The 21,526-nt window shown below is 38.7% G+C and overlaps 1 protein-coding gene across 4 annotated transcripts in view; it reads left to right on the top strand.

Moving 5' to 3' along the window:
• The window catches only part of fbxw11a (F-box and WD repeat domain containing 11a), a 26,830-nt gene extending 5,568 nt beyond the window's left edge, over positions 1-21,262 (top strand). For 2 of the 4 annotated variants that reach the window (XM_084133460.1, XM_084133458.1), the window contains 12 exons: positions 3,826-3,894; positions 7,068-7,287; positions 9,116-9,302; positions 11,627-11,717; positions 11,834-11,971; positions 12,903-13,021; positions 15,588-15,837; positions 16,392-16,510; positions 17,344-17,454; positions 17,571-17,649; positions 19,006-19,151; positions 20,389-21,262. In XM_084133460.1, coding sequence (XP_083989586.1) covers positions 3,826-3,894; positions 7,068-7,287; positions 9,116-9,302; positions 11,627-11,717; positions 11,834-11,971; positions 12,903-13,021; positions 15,588-15,837; positions 16,392-16,510; positions 17,344-17,454; positions 17,571-17,649; positions 19,006-19,151; positions 20,389-20,434 — 1,575 coding nt within the window. In that variant the 3' untranslated portion in view covers positions 20,435-21,262. Of the gene's footprint in view, positions 1-3,825; positions 3,895-7,067; positions 7,288-9,115; positions 9,303-11,626; positions 11,718-11,833; positions 11,972-12,902; positions 13,022-15,587; positions 15,838-16,391; positions 16,511-17,343; positions 17,455-17,570; positions 17,650-19,005; positions 19,171-20,388 lie in introns of all 4 variants that reach the window. The other 2 variants (XM_084133461.1, XM_084133459.1) reach the window with 1 other exon arrangement.
• Positions 21,263-21,526: the final 264 nt, after the last annotated feature.

Genomic DNA, 21,526 nt, shown 5'->3' with positions numbered 1-21,526 from the left:
CTCTCCTGTTCTCCTCTCCTGTTCTCCTCTGCTGTTCTCCTCTCTCCTCTCCTGTTCTCCTCTCCTGTTCTCCTCTCTCCTCTCCTGTTCTCCTCTCTTCTCTCCTGTTCTCCTCTCCTGTTCTCCTCTCCTCTCCTCTCCTGTTCTCCTCTCTCCTCTCCTGTTCTCTCCTGTTCTCCTCTCTCCTCTCCTGTTCTCTCCTCTCCTGTTCTCCTCTCTCCTCTCCTGTTCTCCTCTCTTCTCTCCTGTTCTCCTCTCCTGTTCTCCTCTCCTCTCCTGTTCTCCTCTCTTCTCTCGTGTTCTCCTCTCCTGTTCTCTCCTGTTCTCCTCTCCTGTTCTCTCCTCTCCTGTTCTCTCCTCTCCTGTCCTCTCTTATCTCGTGTTCTCCTCTCCTGTTCTCTCCTGTTCTCCTCTCCTGTTCTCCTCTTCTCTCCTGTTCTCCTCTCCTCTCCTGTTCTCATCTCTTCTCTCCTGTTCTCCTCTCCTGTTCTCCTCTCTTCTCTCCTGTTCTCCTCCTTTACTGTTCTACTCTCCTCTCTTCTCTCCTGTTCTCCTCTCCCCTGTTCTCCTCTCATGTTCTCCTCTCCTCTCCTCTCCTCTCCTCTCCTCTCCTCTCCTCTCCTCTCCTCTCCTCTCTCCTGTTCTCCTCTCTTCTCTCCTGTTCTCCTCTCCTCTCCTGTTCTCATCTCTTCTCTCCTCTCTTCTCTCCTGTTCTCCTCTCTTCTCTCCTGTTCTTCTCTCTTCTCTCCTGTTCTCCTCTCCTGTTCTCCTCTCTCCTCTCCTCTCCTCTCCTCTCCTCTCCTCTCCTGTTCTCCTCTCCTCTCCTCTCCTCTCCTCTCCTCTCCTCTCCTCTCCTCTCCTCTCCTCTCTTCTCTCCTGTTCTCCTCTCCTGTTCTCCTCTCTTCTATCGTGTTCTCCTCTCCTGTTCTCTCCTGTTCTCCTCTCTCCTCTCCTGTACTCTCATCTCGTGTTCTCCTCTCTTCTCTCGTGTTCTCCTCTCTTCTCTCGTGTTCTCCTCTCTTCTCTCGTGTTCTCCTCTCTCCTCTCCTCTCCTCTCCTCTCCTCTCCTCTCCTCTCCTCTCCTCTCCTCTCCTCTCCTCTCCTCTCCTCTCCTCTCCTCTCTCCTGTTCTCCTCTCCCCTGTTCTCCTCTCATGTTCTCCTCTCTTCTCTTGTGTTCTCCTATCCTGTTCTCCTCCTCTCCTCTCTTCTTTCCTGTTCTCTTCTCCCCTGTTCTCTTCTCCCCTGTTCTCCTCTCTTCTCTCCTGTTCTCCTCTCCTGTTCCCCTCTCCTCTCCTGTTCTCCTCTCCTCTCTTCTCTCCTGTTCTCCTCTCCTCTCCTGTTCTCATCTCTTCTCTCCTGTTCTCCTCTCCTGTTCTCCTCTCTTCTCTCCTGTTCTCTTCTCTTCTCTCCTGTTCTCCTCTCCTGTTCTCCTCTCTTCTCTCCTGTTCTCCTCTCCCCCGTTCTCCTCTCCTGTTCTCCTCTCTCCTCTCCTGTTCTCCTCTCTTCTCTCCTGTTCTCCTCTCCTGTTCTCCTCTGCTGTTCTCCTCTCTCCTCTCCTGTTCTCCTCTCCTGTTCTCCTCTCTCCTCTCCTGTTCTCCTCTCTTCTCTCCTGTTCTCCTCTCCTGTTCTCCTCTCCTCTCCTCTCCTGTTCTCCTCTCTCCTCTCCTGTTCTCTCCTGTTCTCCTCTCTCCTCTCCTGTTCTCTCCTCTCCTGTTCTCCTCTCTCCTCTCCTGTTCTCCTCTCTTCTCTCCTGTTCTCCTCTCCTGTTCTCCTCTCCTCTCCTGTTCTCCTCTCTTCTCTCGTGTTCTCCTCTCCTGTTCTCTCCTGTTCTCCTCTCCTGTTCTCTCCTCTCCTGTTCTCTCCTCTCCTGTCCTCTCTTATCTCGTGTTCTCCTCTCCTGTTCTCTCCTGTTCTCCTCTCCTGTTCTCCTCTTCTCTCCTGTTCTCCTCTCCTCTCCTGTTCTCATCTCTTCTCTCCTGTTCTCCTCTCCTGTTCTCCTCTCTTCTCTCCTGTTCTCCTCCTTTACTGTTCTACTCTCCTCTCTTCTCTCCTGTTCTCCTCTCCCCTGTTCTCCTCTCATGTTCTCCTCTCCTCTCCTCTCCTCTCCTCTCCTCTCCTCTCCTCTCCTCTCCTCTCCTCTCTCCTGTTCTCCTCTCTTCTCTCCTGTTCTCCTCTCCTCTCCTGTTCTCATCTCTTCTCTCCTCTCTTCTCTCCTGTTCTCCTCTCTTCTCTCCTGTTCTTCTCTCTTCTCTCCTGTTCTCCTCTCCTGTTCTCCTCTCTCCTCTCCTCTCCTCTCCTCTCCTCTCCTCTCCTGTTCTCCTCTCCTCTCCTCTCCTCTCCTCTCCTGTTCTCCTCTCCTCTCCTCTCCTCTCCTCTCCTCTCTTCTCTCCTGTTCTCCTCTCCTGTTCTCCTCTCTCCTCTCCTCTCCTCTCCTGTTCTCCTCTCCTGTTCTCCTCTCCTGTTCTCCTCTCCTGTTCTCCTCTCTCCTCTCCTCTCCTCTCCTGTTCTCCTCTCCTCTCCTCTCATCTTCTCTCCTGTTCTCCTCTCCTCTCCTCTCCTCTCCTCTGTCTCATACACTGATCGTGTGTCTGTCTGTCTGTCTTGGCTTCTTGTCTCTAGATGTGATGAGCAGTCGACTGATATATATGGAGATGTTTATACATGTTCATACAAGTTTAGTGAGCTGTAATTAGTTGTCATAGTTTGTATAATTAGCCTGGATCTTGTGAGAAAATTGAAAAGGAGGTGCAGTTTAACTGAGTCCGTCTGTCTGCTTTCACCCGTCTCTTTCTCTCGGAATGTGTCTTTCTGCTTGCTTGTCTGTTTTCTACAGTCTCACCATCTCATATCTGAAGTTTTTCCATTGAGAAACACACACAGACATTTACTTTACTTATTATAAGTTTATTAAAAGTCAATTGGCAGCTCATAGTGTTGAAATAGACACTCAGTATTGTGTTTATTTGAGGTTATTGGAACATGTTGATATTTACTAGGTGTGTGTTGGACTTGAAGCGTTGTTGCACAGACCGATCGGTGTGTGAAATCAAAGTACAGCGAGAGCGTTTCGGAAGTATACGGAGCCGTCTGCTCCTCTAATCGCTCACGCCGTACTTTGCTATCACACACCGATCGAGTCCAACACACCTAATGTGATTCTCTATAACTGTGTGAATTGACTTCATACATATACTGAAAAATCACAGAAAAAAGCTGATTCATACACATTGAAACTTAGTGAAGATGCTGATATTTTGTTTGCATGTGTGATTTAAGTGTCCAGATGTTTTATAGGGCCACAGTGCATGTGTTTAAGGATGTCTATTAGTGAGACGTGTGTATTTGCGTCAGGTTTCACCGGTTCAGCTTTCTGTCTTTATCTTTGTGTTTACTTTTTTAAGGTGCACATGCATGTACTTGTTTTCTAATCGCTTGTGTGATTAGGACTCACTGTGTGTTTAAACACAGAACTAAGCACGCAATGAGCCGATTGACCCAATGAAAGCAATGTTCAGCTTAAAATGAAGCTCCTCCCACTCGCCTTCAAGCTCCTCCTCTCCCTGATGTTCTGTTCTTTAATAAGAGTGCAACATGTTTTTGGAATGTTTTACCCAGAATGCACCTTTCTGAATGCCCTACCCAGTATTCAGTCAGACACACGTTTAACACATAATCTCTCTCTCTCTCTCTCTCTCTCTCTCTCTCTCTCTCTCTCTCTCTCTCTCTCTCTCTCTCTCTCTCTCTCTCTCTCTCTCTCTCTCTCTCTCTCTCTCTCTCTCTCTCTCTCTCTCTCTCTCTCTCTCTCTCTCTCTCTCTCTCTCTAGAACATGTCGGTGATGGAGTCACAGAATAACACAGATGACATCTCGCCAAAGAAGACAACAGTGCTCAAGGTGTGTGTGTGTGAAATGTGCCTGATTCTGTTATATATGCCTAATTTTATGCCGTTTTCATGATGTAAAATCTGTTCCGGTATATTACTGGTAAAATGTAATCACTCAGTGACCCAATTCAGATATCACAACATTGAAAGTGACATCTTTTATCACCTAAATAGCCCTATTCAGACAGTAATTGTTTCTCATGAGGTTTGAAGGTATAATCAACATTTACAGGAAGTATCTTGCCGTTCGAATCCAGAATATCTGGTTTTTCACCCTCATAAAAATCAGTGTTATTATCATTAATTAAACTAAAGCCATCAAATTTTTTAATGGTAAATATAAAACTTAAACTACATGAAAATGAGAAAATAATTACTTATAATTAAATAAGTACTAAAATAACTAAAACTTAATACATTTTATACACATATTTTTAAAAATCAAAAGTCAAAATTACTAAAACTTAAAAAAAAAATAAAAAAAAAATTCAAAATATTAACAAAAACTGAAACAGTATATCAATGATACTAAAATAACACTGATAAAAATTCCTGGCCAAATGACTTGCCGTTTTTGTGACAAATTCCAAGGTCATGTGGTAATTTAATTGCTGACCGAATTTATAAGAAAGGATCAATTGAGCAAAGTATGGTAACTCTGGTGCTTTACGGTAATGTGCATGCATTTTAAAAATGTACTTTTATTTCTGGAAAACTGTTTACAAGAATAATATTGCATCACTACAGTTAATGGGAGCTGTTAAAGGTCCCGTATTATGCCCCTTTTCACAAGATGTAAAATAAGTCTCTGATGTCCCCAGAGTGTGTATGTGAAGTTTCAGCTCAAAATACCTAACAGATCATTTTTTACAGCATGTTTAAATTGTCATTTTTTGGGGCACAGAAAAACGCGCTGTTTTAGTGTGTGCCCTTTAAATGCAAATAAGCTGCTGCTGGATGACCCAGGGGGCGGAGCTTCATGAGCTCGCGCTCAGTCTCTCAGGACAATTTCATCTCACGGAATGATGATAATATCAGAAACTCTCAGTAACGGTGTTCATTTCGAGTCGGACAATAATGCCTACAGAGTCAGAGTGCTGTATAGAGATGAAACAGGTATAGTTTAGTAGTTTAATTACGGTTATTATAACGTATTTGTCATCTGCTTGTATGTATCCATTATTTATTAATAGCCTACAAGTCTGCTGTCTGAATGATGATCAAACATATACTGATGAGTTTAATAAAGTTTATTGTACATCACACAAAAGATGAAGCGTCAGTTTTACTTCAGAAAATCACCGTAAGAGCTGAGTAAACACAGTAAGTTATAAGAAGTGCGCAAGTACATAAACGAATTTCGGTAGAGTTGAGGGAGCATTCCTGTGGGCGGAGGTTAGTCAAAAAACGGTTCTAGTGACGTCATTAAAGAAGGAAGTAGAGGGATGTAGTCCAAACGAGCCGTTCGATGTAGGCGACTTCTGTTAAATAAAATATCTCGCTTGGCATTGAACTTTGAGCTTTATAATTTTACAGATATTATTTAAGCTCTAACAGCAACATTACACACTAACTAAAGTTTGAAACATGGGATCACGAAGAACGGGACCTTTAAGAAGAACAAAAAGGAAAAATCGCATACAGTTTTGAAACGAGCCATTATTATGGCAGCAACAGGTATGCATTACATTTTTAAAATATGTATTATATAAATGTACAGTGCAATGCATAAGTTAATACACCCATGCTAAAGTTGACTAAAAAGAGGAATAAAAAATCATATTTTGGAAATTGAACTTAATGCCTTAATTTAAAAAATTAGGAAAAATCCAAGTAAGTATTTTTTATTTATTAATTTTTAGGATACTATGCATCCTGATAAAGTTCCCTTGGCCTTTGGAATTAAAATAGCCCCACATCATCACATAGCATTCACCATACCTAGAGATTGGCATGGGGTACTTTCCATAAGATCATCTCTCAATGCAAATCAAACTAGCTTTTAGGCTAACTGAAATAAAATCATGCCAATCTCTAGGTATGGTGAATGCTATGTGATGATGTGGGGCTATTTTAATTCCAAAGGCCAAGGGAACTTTATCAGGATGCATAGTATCCTAAAAATTAATAAATAAAAAATACTTACAAATAAAAATCTGCCTGCCTCTATGGGAATTTAACATAGGGGTGTACACACTTATCCACCATGTATTTTAAGGAAGAACATTTATTTATTTACGATACATTATTCATTCACAAAGAAAATTGGTGTCCTAAAAGGTTGGATTTTTCCTAATTTTTTAAATTAAGGCATTAAGTTCAATTTCCAAAATATGATTTTTTATTCCTCTTTTTAGTCAACTTTAGCATGGGTGTATTAACTTATGCATTGCACTGTATATAAATTAGGGGTTTCACTACTACTAATTTTACAAGTTGACAAAGTAGCCTGGTCAAATGTTTTTTTTTTTTTTCTTATGCAAATAAGAGGTTGCATGAACTTATTTCTGCTCATTTCCAAATTTTAAAATAAGAGAAAATAAACAAAAAAAAACATTTGAAACATTGCGTATCAATTTTCCTATTATTAGATAGGATATATAAATAAATGTGGGTGTAATAACCAGGGTTATTACCGTTGACTAAAATTCAAACTATTTTTTTTTTTTTTTGAACTAAAGCTAAAATAAAATATAAATATTAAATGAGAAAAACCATTTCAGTTAGTTGCTAAATTTCATTCAGATACAACACTAAAATTACTGACATAAAATAAAATAAAAACAAATGGTAATATTAAAAGAAAAACTGACAAAAGCACATAACAAAATTACTCAAATTTTAACTTCAATTAAAATGAAAATATAAAAATGAATCCTTAATATGATTAAAAACAATAAAAGTCTATAATACTAAAATAACACCGCTGACCACATCATGAGAAGTGCATTTCTGGGTTTGTGGACCACAAAACTCACTTCTCCACCATGAATAAATCCTCATCCGAACGCATGATCATCGTGTTATCACTGAGCCATGAGAAACAATTGGGCCACACATGCAGATAAAGAAACTTGATGACCTAAATATAAACTCAACCTCTGGTTTGAACTGAGTGTGAAGTTTTGGCATGCTTGTGTTCTCACTTTCACTCAGTCGCGCTGTTGTTGTCCGTGTGTCCAGTTAGGGAACGGTTCAGTGGCGGGTTCGAGAAAGAGGCCGTCTCAGGGGAACTACGAGAAGGAGAAAGATCTGTGCATCCAGCTGTTTGATCAGTGGTCAGAATCTGATCAGGTGGAGTTCGTGGAGCATCTGATCTCACACATGTGTCATTACCAGCACGGCCATATAAACTCGTACCTTAAACCCATGTTACAGAGAGACTTCATCACTGCGTTGCCAGGTAACTAAACACATGCACACGTACCTTAAACATTGGCTATAACAAATCCTCCTACTCCAACACGCGCATTAGCACAGACTGTGACTGTCGGCATGCAGCCAGAACCGCCCACTTACATCACTTCACTTGCACAGACATCTGATAACATGTAATGTCAATCTTTTTATGATTTATGATAATAAAGGATGTGCAATAAAAGTGGTATTTTAATCAGATAATGATATAAAAATGGTTCTACAGACATTGACTTTGAGGTCAGACTTCAGTCATTTAAGTAATAATAATAAAAATATATTATTATATTATTTTACAGTCATAATATAAAGTTGTGGTCATAAGTTTACATGCACCTTGCAGAATCTGCAAAATGTTAATTTATATGTATATGTATATGTATATGTGTATATATATATATATATATATATGTTCCCCAAGGTTTGTTTTTTTTTTTTGCACAAATACAGTATTAAGAGTAACAAAGCATAGATATAAACAAAACATAGTTGCAACCACATAAACTAACAAGAAAGAAATAATAAAAATGTTTAATTTTTTTTAAGAAGAGGGATCAACAACAACAAAAACATTTGCATTTTGCACATCTACAAAATGTTTAATAGCTTATTCAAGGCTGTACTAATTAAAAACAAAGTGCAAATTTTACAATCCTTATCTTTAATTTTATTTAAAAAGAAATACATTTTGCAAGTTCTGCAAGATATGACCGCAACTGTTTGATGTCATGAAATATGTTCACTTGTTATGACGTTCAGATGTTTTTAAAAATACGAACCATCATTTTATTATATTTCAGCATAAACGCACATCTCTTTATTTTTTATTTATAATTTATAATATTTTAATAATTTATAATTTCTATTTATAATTTATAATTTATTCCCCAAGGTTTGTTTAGTTTTTTTGCACAAATACAGTAATTCCCCAAGGTTTGTTTAGTTTTTTTGCACAAATACAGTATTAAGAGTAACAAAGCATAGATATAAACAAAACATAGTTGCAACCACATAAACTAACAAGAAAGAAATAATAAAAATGTTTAATTTTTTTTTAAGAAGAAGGATCAACGACAACAACAACAAAATTTGCAATAACTTTAAATAACATTACAAGTAATTTCAGAAAGATATCAGCTCTGCTGTTGTTCATAAATGCCAGTAGTAACGGTACGTTCACATGGGTCGTCAGCGTCAACGCTTGACGGAAGGCGTGGCTGAAGTTTGGCACTGACGCCATGGTCATAGCAGCGTCAGCCAATGAAATTAGACAGGAACTCAACAACAAGCTTCATTGTCATTCAATGGTCATAAAGGACCGGGTGATTGCCCACCGCAATAATTAGTTTCTCCTCCATTTTAAAATTTATCCTCAGTTTGCTGCTCTTGAACAGGATGAACGTGATTGGCTGCCGCCTGGCTACTGTATTTGCATAGAGCGATCTGATTGGCTGACGCTTCCGTCGGCGGCGCTTCACTGGCGTTGCTCGCGGCAGAAGTTGAAAAATTCTCAACTTCTGCCGCGAGCAACGCCAGTGAAGCGCCGCCGACGGATCCACAATTCTTTTCGGCAATGCTTGACGTCACCCATTCAAAGTCAATGGGAAGCGTTGACGCTGACGCCCCGTGTGAACGTACCGTAATGCTGTACAATGAGGACGTTTTCACGTCGCCAAGTCATGAGTGTCCCAATGTGTAGTGAACCAGCGTCCTTTACTGTCCTTATCAGTGTCCGAATTCGTGAACATGATATACTGATTCATGAGCTCGGGAGCCGTGTGACTTCACATCTCACTTCATCTCTCTGTTTCCAGCTCAGGGTCTGGATCACATAGCGGAGAACATCCTCTCGTTTCTAGACGCTCGTTCTCTGTGCTCGGCTGAGCTGGTCTGTCGAGAATGGCAGCGGGTCATATCAGACGGGATGCTCTGGAAGAAGCTCATCGAGAGGATGGTGCGCACGGACCCGCTGTGGAAAGGCCTGTCAGAGCGGCATCAGTGGTAAAAACACACACACACACAGACGTCATTTGCATTGTTACGCTGAACGCACGTGTTTAAAACTGTGCAATCTTTATTTCAACTCTTTATAGTCATTGTACAAGACAAGCACAATGAAATTATTAGTCATGAACACTAAAATCTTGTATAAAAAAAAAGAAACAAATTTTAAGGTTACGTGTTGGGTTCAGCAACATATTCATATGACAGTATATATATGTGACATATATATTGTTTTGGCAGCTAGCTGTAAAAAAATAAGCTGTAAAAATATTGTTTTTTTAATATTATATTTTTATATTTTATTTTATTTCAGTTAAAGGTAGGGTAGGCAATTTCGGAGAGGCTAGCAATAGCGAGCTAGCTTTGAACGCGTGAGATCCCACCCTCCCTTCAGAGCGTCTCCAAAGCCACGCCTCGTCCCAAACACATGAACGCACAGCAGAGTCTGCGAAGCTTCACGAGACGAGAGAGTATGCAATGATTGGACCAACATGTTTTGGTCCTGTGTCTTCCACAGAAGATATATGTACATGTTTTAATATTTAGGCCACTTCTGTTATTGATTTTTCTCAGCATGTGAAGAGAGTTTCAACCAGAATAACAAAGTGTTTATGAAAAAAAAACAATTGTCTACCCTACCTTTAACATTTATTTTATTTAGAAAAAAACATTTTTTAGTTAATGATAATAACCCTGAGCTTAAGTCAAACCTGCCACAATTAAGTTATGTAACAACTCTTTGATGATACTTAAACATACATTACAAATAGTGCAACTGACTTTACTGTTCTTACACATCCCATGTGGATTCGATTGTTAAAATTTACACATCATAGCTTTTGCATTTGGTAAATACATAAAAATATTGAATGAATCTCACACATCAGTGGCAATGCATGAACTTTTATGCTTCACGTTATACTGCCAGAGCTGTGCTGAATAAATCTGAACATTGTTGTCCTGGTCCGGTACCAAAATTGGCAAAATGATAATATCATTGCAAAGTAAAGTTTTGCTGCATATGTTTTATTAAAGCAATAAACCCCAAGAAGCCGTAATTTACAGTGAAGTTAGAACAACTAAGGACGTTGTTAGGCATGGCGTATTCACTGTAAATCACAGCTTCAGGCGGCTTATTGTTTTTATAAAAATGGTTATTCCTCGTACCTGGCAAGGTTTCATAAAATAAGCACAGACACAAAAATTGAATGCTATTGATGAAAATATTAGCCTATTCTTTCACCAAGCAATGTAGTTCTTCAGAAGCAAATTGGTTCCCAAGCAACACACAGATGCTAATTACACAGACGCAGTGGCACAGTAATACTGATGTAATGCGGTCACTGGTGTATGTTTGTAGAGTCATTTACTAGTCAAGCCTCAAACGTGGCTCAACCAATCAGAATCAAGGACCGGAACTATCCGTTTCATTACAAACCTCTGACAAATGTCATGAGATAAACACAACTAAGAGGCTTACTCCTTAGTTAACAGTAATAACCCTGTGTGGTACACGTGGGATAGATCATTCATGTAGTAATTAGTGCTGACAAACCCAGAAATACATGTGATGATAGTCAATCTTTTGAAATTATAGTTAATGATGATAGCCCTGAGTCAAATCTGCCACAATTAAGTTTTGTAACAACTTTCTCAACTCTTTTTATATATATTTGTTTTATAAATGCTGAGCTTTGATGATACTTAAACATACACTGCAAATAGTGCAACTGACTTTACTGTTCTTGCACATCCCATCTGGATTTGATTGTTAAAATTTACACATCATAGCTATTGCATTTGGTAAATACATAAAAATATTTAATGAATCTCACACATCAATGGCAATGCATGAGCTTTTATGCTTCACGTTATACTGCCAGAGCTGTGCTGAATATCTGTACATTGTTGTCCTGGTCAGGTACTAACATTTTCAAAATGATAATATTAGTCTGCTAAGAACAATGTTGCTAATTTTGGCTTTAAAAACTCATTTTTGGTGACTGGAGTGGAACAAATTTGATCACTTTTCTGTAGAAATTATGATCTAAATATGACGACATCCGTGTGAATCATAATTAGTTCTGACAAACCCAGAAATCCACGTGATGATAGTCAATCCTGTGAAATTATTAGCAGAAGCTGTTAGTATTTTACGTGTGTATGTTTGTGTGTAAAATATGTGCTGAGAATATTAATGAAGTATGAAGGATACATGATCATGAAATCATGTATCAGTTCAGTATTATTTGGGTTGTTTAAATGTTTTATACTTTGTTTGTATCTGATTGGTAGTTTTCTTTTTTGTTTTTTGTCTCCAGGGAGAAATATTTATTTAAGAACCGAACAAACGAGGTCCCACCCAATTCATACTACCATTCACTCTATCCCAAAATTATACAGGACATTGAGGTGAGCATCCACCCCGTCACTCATTCATTTATTCAGTGGTCAGTTTATCCATCCATCCATCCACCCAGCCTCATTCATTCATCCGGGTCTCCTGTTTTCTCATTGTGTCTCTCTAGACGATTGAGGCGAACTGGCGTTGTGGGCGTCACAATCTTCAGCGGATTCAGTGCCGGTCAGAGAACAGTAAAGGTGTTTACTGCCTTCAGTACGACGACGACAAGATCATCAGCGGCCTACGAGACAACTCCATTAAAGTACTTGTCTGTCTTTCTATCTGTATGTCTGTTGTTATCGTCGTTACATTGTGTGTGTCCCAATTTGTATATGTATGCACTATTCTGTGCCATTTAGTAGTATAAATAGTGTGTGAATAGTGTGTTTGCACTAAAAATTGAAAAAAGAAAAAAAGTGCACTTTTTTTTAACCATAACTTATAAACCTTTAAAGACAAACAACAGTATTTGCTTCTGTTGAAGTGGTTATCCCGTATTATTTCAATAATCGTGTTTAACAGCAGAATTCGTGGTGGAAAAACTACATTACCCATGATGCTGTACAGAAAATGTCACCAATCAGGGTCAAAATAAGCAAATCACATCAAAAGATCTTGTTCATAAATCACATAATCAAGTCGGTGTCCCTAGCTAGCTCGCTATTGCTAGCCTGTCCCATTATGTGTCCCAGAATACATAAATATTTGAATATATCCATATTTTGCAATAAACTTGAAAAATATTGTTTTATATATAAGCAACATTTGTAAATGAGTAGTTCTATATTTCTCAGTCATTTGTGATTTGATTATGCTATTCTCAGTGCTTCACAAGAGAAAGATTGTAGTTCCTTCTATCGCTAAAGCCGTTAATTGCACAGTACTTTTTGTCTGACGTACTTTTTTGCTTCAAATCAAAGCTTGTAATGTTATGATTCACCTTGTTGCTGTTTGGTTTGGTTCATGGTTTATAACACTTTAACGAAAACATTTTTCAAATCCCTATGTAAAAAAGAATGCGAAAAATACTTCGGGAACCAGCGCCACTAAAAAAGTGGGCGGGCACTGTTGCACTGTTACATAGCGAAGGGGGAGGGGCTATCAGCCTCCAATGTTGAATGACAAAATAGTGTTATATTACATAGTAGAAGTGTATAGTACATCATTTGGAACATAACTTGTGTCTCTCTCAGATCTGGGACAAACAGTCGCTGGAGTGTCTGAAGGTTCTGACGGGTCACACTGGTTCAGTTCTGTGTCTGCAGTATGATGACAGAGTCATAGTGACAGGCTCCTCTGATTCTACTGTCAGGTACACACACACACACACACACACACACACATGAGTTTGGGGTCAGTATGAATTTTTTAAACGAAATTAACACTTTTCATCAAGGATGCATTATCTAAAGTGACAGTGAAGACATTTATAATGTTACAAAAGATTTATATTTCAAATAAATGCTGTTCTTCAGGAAATCAGCATATTAGAATGATTTCTGAAGGATCATGTGGCACTGAAGATGTTAAATTCAGCTTTGATCACAGGAATAAATGACATTTTATAATATAGTACAATAGAAAACTGTTCTTTTAAATTATAAAAGTTTTTTTTGTTGTGTTTTTGATCATATAAATGCAGCCTTGGTGAGCAGAAGACACTTCTTTTAAAAACATTAACAAAATCCTTCGACCCCAGCCAAACTTTTGAATGCTAGTGTACATCGAGAAATTTCCCAAATTTAATGTTAAATATTTTATTATAAATGCTAAAAAGAGATGTGTATTGATTAAAGAAATCCTCTGTCCTCAGATCTAAAATATTTCTTTAGCCAGAAATCACTCTTTGTAAGTATATATTTTTAAAGTCCCCCTTTAGTCAATAATTTTATCCCTTAAAACTAATCTTTGATCACCAAAAATGCCATATTTAAACATTTTGTCCATGAAAAATTCTTCATGCCTTAAAATAGCTTGAATGTAACTGCACCATTTCCTTATTTAGTATATGTGGTTCTATGAATATTCAAATGAGCCCCGCCTCCACTCACTCACCACAGCTCAGAGATCCACTCGTTGACGATCACACTTTAACCTGATTGGTTACAAGTAGTTTGTGACGTCAGAAACACCAGCGATTTCAAACTGCGTCTTTGGTTCACTGCAGTTTTAAGGAGAAAATACTCAACAATGGTGTCGACTTATGAATTTACTCATGGTTTATCTTAAAGCATATTAAAAACACTACATACACATATAAACAACACAAAAAACTTTCACCACTTTAAATTATTTAAAAAAAATCCTTATCCAGTAATCCTGAATGACTAGAAAAGTCCTTAGTCTAAAAGTGTGTGAAACCTTAGGAATGAAAATAAAAAGATGAGGAATTTCAGTACAGTGCTGATGAAACTATATTAGAAAACGAGTTGAAAATGTTTCACACACACTAGCTCCCTCCGGCTGAATGATCTCCATGAAAACAGTGACCTCACTTCCCCAACAACTGTTTAAAGCTCCGTCCGGAGCTCTGTCACCTTTTCCAGCGCGAATATGTGTGTGTTTCTCTCTCACCTGAGAGAGTTTTGTGGAACAAACTCTCCAGCTGCATAAATCAGGTTTACGTCACTCAGAGTGGAAGCGCGAACGGCCGGACGTTTAACACCTGGAGAAGGAAACGGCTTTGTAATGTGATCGTGTTTAAAGAGCATTAACACATCAGTTGGCAGCGTTCGGCTCGAGCAGGGTGTTTCAGCTGCTGGTGAGGTCGTTCACGTCATTTACGGTCCAGTTTGTTTTAACAACAGCTATGCTAATAAAGCGGAGCAGTTATTACAGGAGATATTTACTACTTTCAAACATGAAACCTGTTGAAAAACAGTGAAGGAATCTGTTATTCCTTCAGCTTGTTCTGTTTTAAGCAAATTCTGGGCAATCAAAGTGTCAAAAGGATGCATTCAATTGTGACAGTAAAGACATTTATAATGTTACAAAAGATTTCTATTTCAGATAAATCTGTTCTTTTGAACTTCCTATTCATCAAAGAAGCCTGAAACAAAGAATCCTTTTTCACAAAAAAATATGAAACGACATGGATTATATTAAGAAATGTTGAGGTTGCATCCTCGTAAATTGGGTTTTTGTTTAGGGAAAACAAAAATGTGTCATCCCAACAGCACTATTATGCTGATTTGTTGCTCAAGAAACATTTCTTAATATAATCAATGTTGTTTCATATTTTTGTGGAAACCGTGATTCTTTGATGAATAGGAAGTTCAAAAGAACAGATTTATTTGAAATGGAAATCTTTTGTAACATTATAAATGTCTTTACTGTCACAATTTAATGCATCCTTGTGACACTTTGATTGCCCAGAATTTGCTTAAAACAGAACAAGCTGAAGGAATAACAGATTTCTGGTTGCAAACTTTCGGGTTGGCCTACAAATGTACGTCTTCACTGCATCACTCTATTAGAATGATTTCTGAAGGATCATGTGACACTGAAGACTGGAGTAATGATGCTGAAAATTCAGCTTTGATCACAGGAATAAATTAAAATAGCTATTTTAAATTGTAATAATATTCCACAATATTACTGTTTTTACTGTATTTTTTTATTAAATTAATGCAGCCTCGGTGAGAATAGACTTTTTTTCAAGCCTACAACCGTAAACTTTTGAAAAGTAGTGTAGATCAATGAGAAATTGTCCACATTTAATGTGATTTATTAATTTAACTAAATATTTAATCAATACACATTTTTGTAGCTATGCTATTTTGTAGCTTAGTTATAATAACCATAAGTCTCAGCTGTGCACAAGCTCACATTCCCTCATATTGTGTACTAATCTGTAATATTTTCCCTGTCTCCGTCAGGGTGTGGGACGTTGGTTCTGGTGAGGTTCTCAACACTCTGATCCATCATAACGAGGCGGTTCTGCACCTGCGCTTCTGTAATGGGCTCATGGTGACGTGTTCGAAAGATCGCTCCATCGCCGTGTGGGACATGGCGTCCGCCACTGACATCAGTCTGCGCCGCGTGCTCGTGGGTCACCGCGCTGCTGTTAACGTGGTGGACTTCGACGACAAATACATTGTGTCTGCGTCTGGAGACAGAACCATAAAGGTGAGCGGGTGGGAGTGGTCAGCGGGTGAGTGTGGGAGTGGTCAGCGGGTGGGCAGGTGGGAGTGGTCAGTTGTGATCAGCGGGTGAGCGTGGTCAGTGGGTAAGCGGGTGGGAGTGATCAGCGGGTAGGAGTGGTCAGTGGGTAGGAGTGGTCAGTGGGTGGGAGTGGTCAGTGGGTGGGAGTGGTCAGTGGGTGAGCGGGTGGGAGTGGTCAGTGGGTGAGCTGGTGGGAGTGATCAGCGGGTGAGCGTGGGAGTGGTCAGTGGGTGGGAGTGATCAGCGGGTGAGCGTGGGAGTGGTCAGTGGGTGGGAGTGGTCAGCGGGTGAGCGTGGGAGTGGTCAGCGGGTGAACGGGTGGGAGTGATCAGCGGGTGGGAGTGGTCAGTGGGTGAGCGGGTGGGAGTGGTCAGTGGGTGAGCGGGTGGGAGTGGTCAGAGGGTGAGCGGGTGGGAGTGGTCAGTGGGTGAGCGTGTGGGAGTGGTCAGTGGGTGGGCGGAGCTTTAGTGCTGGATGATTGGCAGATGTAGATATAAAGAGACCTTGTGTGTCTGCAGGTGTGGAGCACCAGCACATGTGAGTTTGTACGGACACTTAACGGTCACAAGCGTGGCATCGCCTGCCTTCAGTACAGAGACAGACTCGTGGTCAGCGGGTCTTCAGACAACACCATCAGGTGAGACTGTGTGTCTGTAAGTTTACTGTATGATTCGCAGTTGAACACTGTTTTGTCTTTGTGCCTGTTCGCAATAAAGAACCATTTTTCATTGGTTTTTGTTCTCGCCATACTAAACATATTTGACTTATTACATCCACAAGAAAATGTGTCTGTTTAATATTACAGTAATACAGTTTAACTTTTTTTCATACAGTAAAAATAATAATACTGTGAATTATTATTATTATTATTATTATTATTATTATTATTATTACAATTTCAAATAACTGTTTTCTATTTGAATATATTTTGTAATTTTATGTAATTTAATAAATTAATGTAATTTATTCTTGTGATTGATCAAAGCTGAATTTTCAGCATCATTATTCCAGTCTTCAGTGTCACATGATCCTTCAGAAGTCATTCTATGATGATTTGCTGCTCAAGAAACTTTTCTGATTTTTATCAATGCTAAAAACAGTTGTGCTGCTTTATATCTTTGTGAAAACCATGATGCATTTTTTTTCATGATTCTTTGATGAACAGTTAAAAAGAACAGTATTTATTTGACATAATTTTTTTGTAACATAATAAATATCTATACTGTCACTTTTAATTAATTGAATGCATCCTTGCTGAATAAAAGTACTCATTTCTTACTGACCAAAAAATCTTGCTGACTAAAAACATGTCATTGTTTTAGAATAGTCAATCCACACTGCAACGCAAAAACAGCTTGGGAGAGCATCTTCAAAAAGCTCAGTTTTTGCAGGAAAAAAAATGGCAAAACGTATAGAAAAAGATTCTCTAATGCATCTGGATTAAGTGTAGACATACGTGTGTGTTTTCAGACTGTGGGACATTGAGTGTGGTGCTTGTCTGCGTGTGTTGGAGGGTCATGAGGAGCTCGTGCGCTGCATCAGATTCGACAACAAGAGGATCGTGAGCGGAGCGTATGATGGGTGAATACACACACTCGGTCACAGCACCATCTGTTTCTGACAGGCCGTTCATCTGTCAGCCTGGTTAATATCGAGCACCCATAACTCACCCGCACATTCTCTCTGTTCCTTTACAGGAAAATTAAAGTTTGGGATTTACAGGCAGCTCTGGATCCTCGGGCCCCTGCCAGCACATTATGTCTGCGCACACTCGTGGTGTGTGTGTGAATAAAATAATTCCATTATCATATTTATAAATAGTTGAATTTATGTTTTGTAAAATTTCTCTATCTGGTTTGTATGGAAGCTTGTTTCCACCACGGAATAAAACAATTTGAAAGATAATTGCAACTTTTTATCTCACAATTCTGACTCTTTTTTTCTCAGAATTGCGAGTTTATATCTCTCAATTTTTATTTTCTCGCAATTGTGACTTTTTTCTCTCTCGCAATTCAAACTTTTTATCTCACAATTCTATTTTTTTTCGCGCAATTGAGTTTTTACATTTCGCAATACTGACTTTTTCACTCAATTGCGACATCTCACAATTTGCCTTTTTTTTCTTGCAATTCTGACTTTCGCTCAATTGTGACTTTTCTCGCAATTTTGACTTTTTCTCTCAATTGAGTTTACATCTCACAAATCTGACTTCTTTTCTCAGAATTGTGATATATAAACTGGCAATTGTGAGTTATAAAGTCCAATTCTGAGAAGACGGACTTTTTTCTCAGAATTGCGAGTTTATATTATGCAATTCTGAGAAAGTCACAATTGTGAGAGAAAATGTTGCAATTACCTTTTTAATTATTTTTTTTATTCATTGGCGAAACAAGCTTCCATAGGTTTTCCATATTCTTATGGATACATTTTTCATTGTCATGCAAGTAAATTTCACATTTGATAAAACAAACCGCCACAAGAGGTCACTGCAGGTTTATTTATACTGCTAATTACCTCAGACAGTTTGAAATGATCATTTAGTTAATATATATGGAAATTAATGTAAAACATCATTCGTTATTCTCAAATTAACTCTCACCTTGAAGCTAGTTTGAGAAACTGCAGGCTACTAGAAGTTCAAGGGGTTAAACCACAGGGACTTACAGGAACATAGTGAGGAGTCAAATGAGTTGGTGAATCGATTCTTTTTGGAACGTTAAAACTGAAAGAAAAAAAAGAAAAAACTAGGATTCCTAGATATACTAATAAACAAACAGATTCACTGAAGGAATAGGATTCCTGTCTACACTATTAAATAGTATAGCTAGGAATCAGATTCTTTTAGTGAATCAGTTCGTTTCAGTGAACCATTTCAAGAAGAATCGATTCAGTCCCTGTGCTTTTAAGACTAGTACTTCTAGTAGCTTGGCCAACTTCCCCAACCCTAGGTGACACCTCATTTGAGAATTATGAATTCTGTTTTACATATATTTCCATATTGGTTGACCAAGTGATTATTTGAACAGTGTTGCTACGTTTACTCCCCAACACCGGACTCACCGTTTCTGACAAACCTCTGGAGTGTGTTTTTGTGTTCTTTTAAGTGTGTGTTTTCATGGCAACCTCTCGCAGGAGCATTCTGGGCGTGTGTTCCGACTGCAGTTTGATGAGTTCCAGATTATAAGCAGTTCCCATGATGACACAATCCTTATATGGGACTTCCTGAATGTCTCCACCAATGGCCAGTCAGAGGGGCGATCGCCCTCACGGACATACACGTACGTCTCCAGATAGCAGGTACACGCGCAGACCAGAGTTTCCAACAATTCACCAGCTCTTTATTTTAATTATGTATTATGGTTCTTCTGAGGGATTCTAGCTGACAAAATACAGTGATCATCCAAAATAATTGTAATTATAATAATTTTTTCCTCTTTTTTTTATTTTTTTTTATTTGTTCATATTGTGGTGGTTATAGTTGATGGCAGGCCATATTACCGTATGTAGGAAAATGACAAAAATTGGTACACTTGTAATGATGGTAATGAATGGTAAACTCTATAGCGCCACCACCAGTTCAAATATTCACTTTTCAAAAGGTTATAACATTTGAACCCGTTGTTCTAGAAAAATTAAACTTAGTACACCTGATTCCACTCAACGTTCTGATCGCGTTCAACATTTTACTTTAAGACTCCGGCCATTACAGTAGTAGCCATTTTAAAAAAGTACAGTAATCTGTTTCTTTTGCTACTCCACCAAATTTTGCCCAATTCTAGCTAAAATTTGCTTAGATGATCTTTGTTCAAAAGTGTTATGAACTTAATATGTGGACCCAATATTGGTTCAGAGGCTGTATCGCAGCAAAACTTGCATCAATCGAAACGAAATTTTGTATGTTTTATCGGAACCATAATCTGAGGATCCATGCCAAATTTGTGAACATAAAAATAGCTTTTTTTGCTCATAACTTTTGAACAGTTTGTCAGAGTGAGTGTGTGTGTGTGTGTGTGCGCGTGTGTGTGTGTTTGTACCTGGGTAAGCATTGAACAAATCTTTCTTCCTCTTGGATTAGAAATGTGTTTTTTGTTCATTCTGTGTTCTGTCTCATCTGAACTTCTGTTGATCTTGAGTTCATTCTCACCTGTACTTCTGAACCAGCTGTTTTTCTTCTTTCTTTGCTCCTCTGGCTCTGCACTGCTGTTGCTGATGTTCATTTATTATGTTAAAGCAATATATTAAATATGAAAATGTTTTTTTTTTATTCATATTGTGCTAGTTACTATAGTTGCAATTAATTTTTCATTGTTTCTTAAGCTTATTTATTTATTTAAAGTCTATTTAGTCTGATACTTTTTAGTTTTCGTTCATATTGTTGCTTATTATAGTCATTATTGTATTATGTTAAAACAATACAATATTAATTTGTTTGTATTGTACTAGTTGTTATAGTTTCAATTTATGTTTCATATTTTGTAATTGTTTGTTTATTTATGGTCTGTCTCTCCATTTCAGGTGCCTCTTCAATGTGCCAGTGTGTCCTGGGAGAGCTGAGAGCTGATTGGTTGTTGGCCGTGTCCATCACAGAATTGTGCCTAGGAATCCACCTCCTCTTCTCTGTCCTACACAGATCCATGCTTTGCCAAACACACAGACACATGCTGCTCTAAAGATTCAAAACACTGTTCTGCTTTATCTAGTGGGAAAAATAAGCACAAACGCACACACACACACACACAGATTATGACAGCTTCAAACCGTATCTGTACTACCACTGCTGCTCAAATAACCCGAAAACCAATGATCTTGTACTCACAAGCTCTGCACTACTAACAGCTCATATCCACACAAGGATCACTCTGTTATGGAGATTCTGGGAGTGACGTAATGATGATGGACAAGGGAAATGAACCAGGAAAGACTTTATGATCAGCTGTATGAGAGGAAGAGACTCAGACAGTAGCAAACTCTCGCAGGAATAAAAGAAAAGAGAGTGGTGATGGATAAGGACGTCTGTTGCCTTTTCTGCCCACTCGCTGTTGTTTTCAAGCCTCTTCAGGACCAGGGACACACTTGTTTTTCAGGATGGTGGTGTGGAGCGCAGGTCCGTCAGCATGCATGACTGTCTGCTCTGATGCCTCTTCCCCTTTTGTCTTTAGTTTTTATGATTTTGTTGTTCTATTTAATTCGCCTCATCTTTTCAGTCTGGTTCTGCTAGGCATTGTACGTCTGTGTCACTCAATGTCTGGTTTCTTTTTCTCTCTGCCTGCTTGCTCATCGAGGGCTGAATCTAGTTGTAAACAGAATTGTCTTGTCAGATCGTGTTGTATATTACAAAAAAAAAGAGTTTTTTTAAGAAAAAATATTGTGAATAAAGTACTTGACCATGGTTGATGTATTGGTCGTGTGTGTGTGTCTAAGGTCTGAAACATACTCTACATAAGAGCACAAATGTTTATAAGCTGGATTTCACTTGATGCGGTCCAAAATTGCATTCGAATGCAGTTGCGTTTTTGTCTACGGTCAGATATTCTCTTTCAGATCAACCACTGTCATGACCGAGCAAAGGAGTGAAGAGAATCTTCCTGAGCAGGTTTAGTTAAAGTTAATTAAGCTAACCGTACCTGAATAAGAAGTCAGACAAGGAAATGAT

Source organism: Abramis brama (genome assembly GCF_963993115.1).
Source record: "Abramis brama genome assembly, chromosome: 13".
In the NCBI taxonomy this organism is placed as follows: Eukaryota; Metazoa; Chordata; class Actinopteri; order Cypriniformes; family Leuciscidae; genus Abramis; species Abramis brama.
This window is presented reverse-complemented; position numbering and strand designations above follow the sequence as displayed.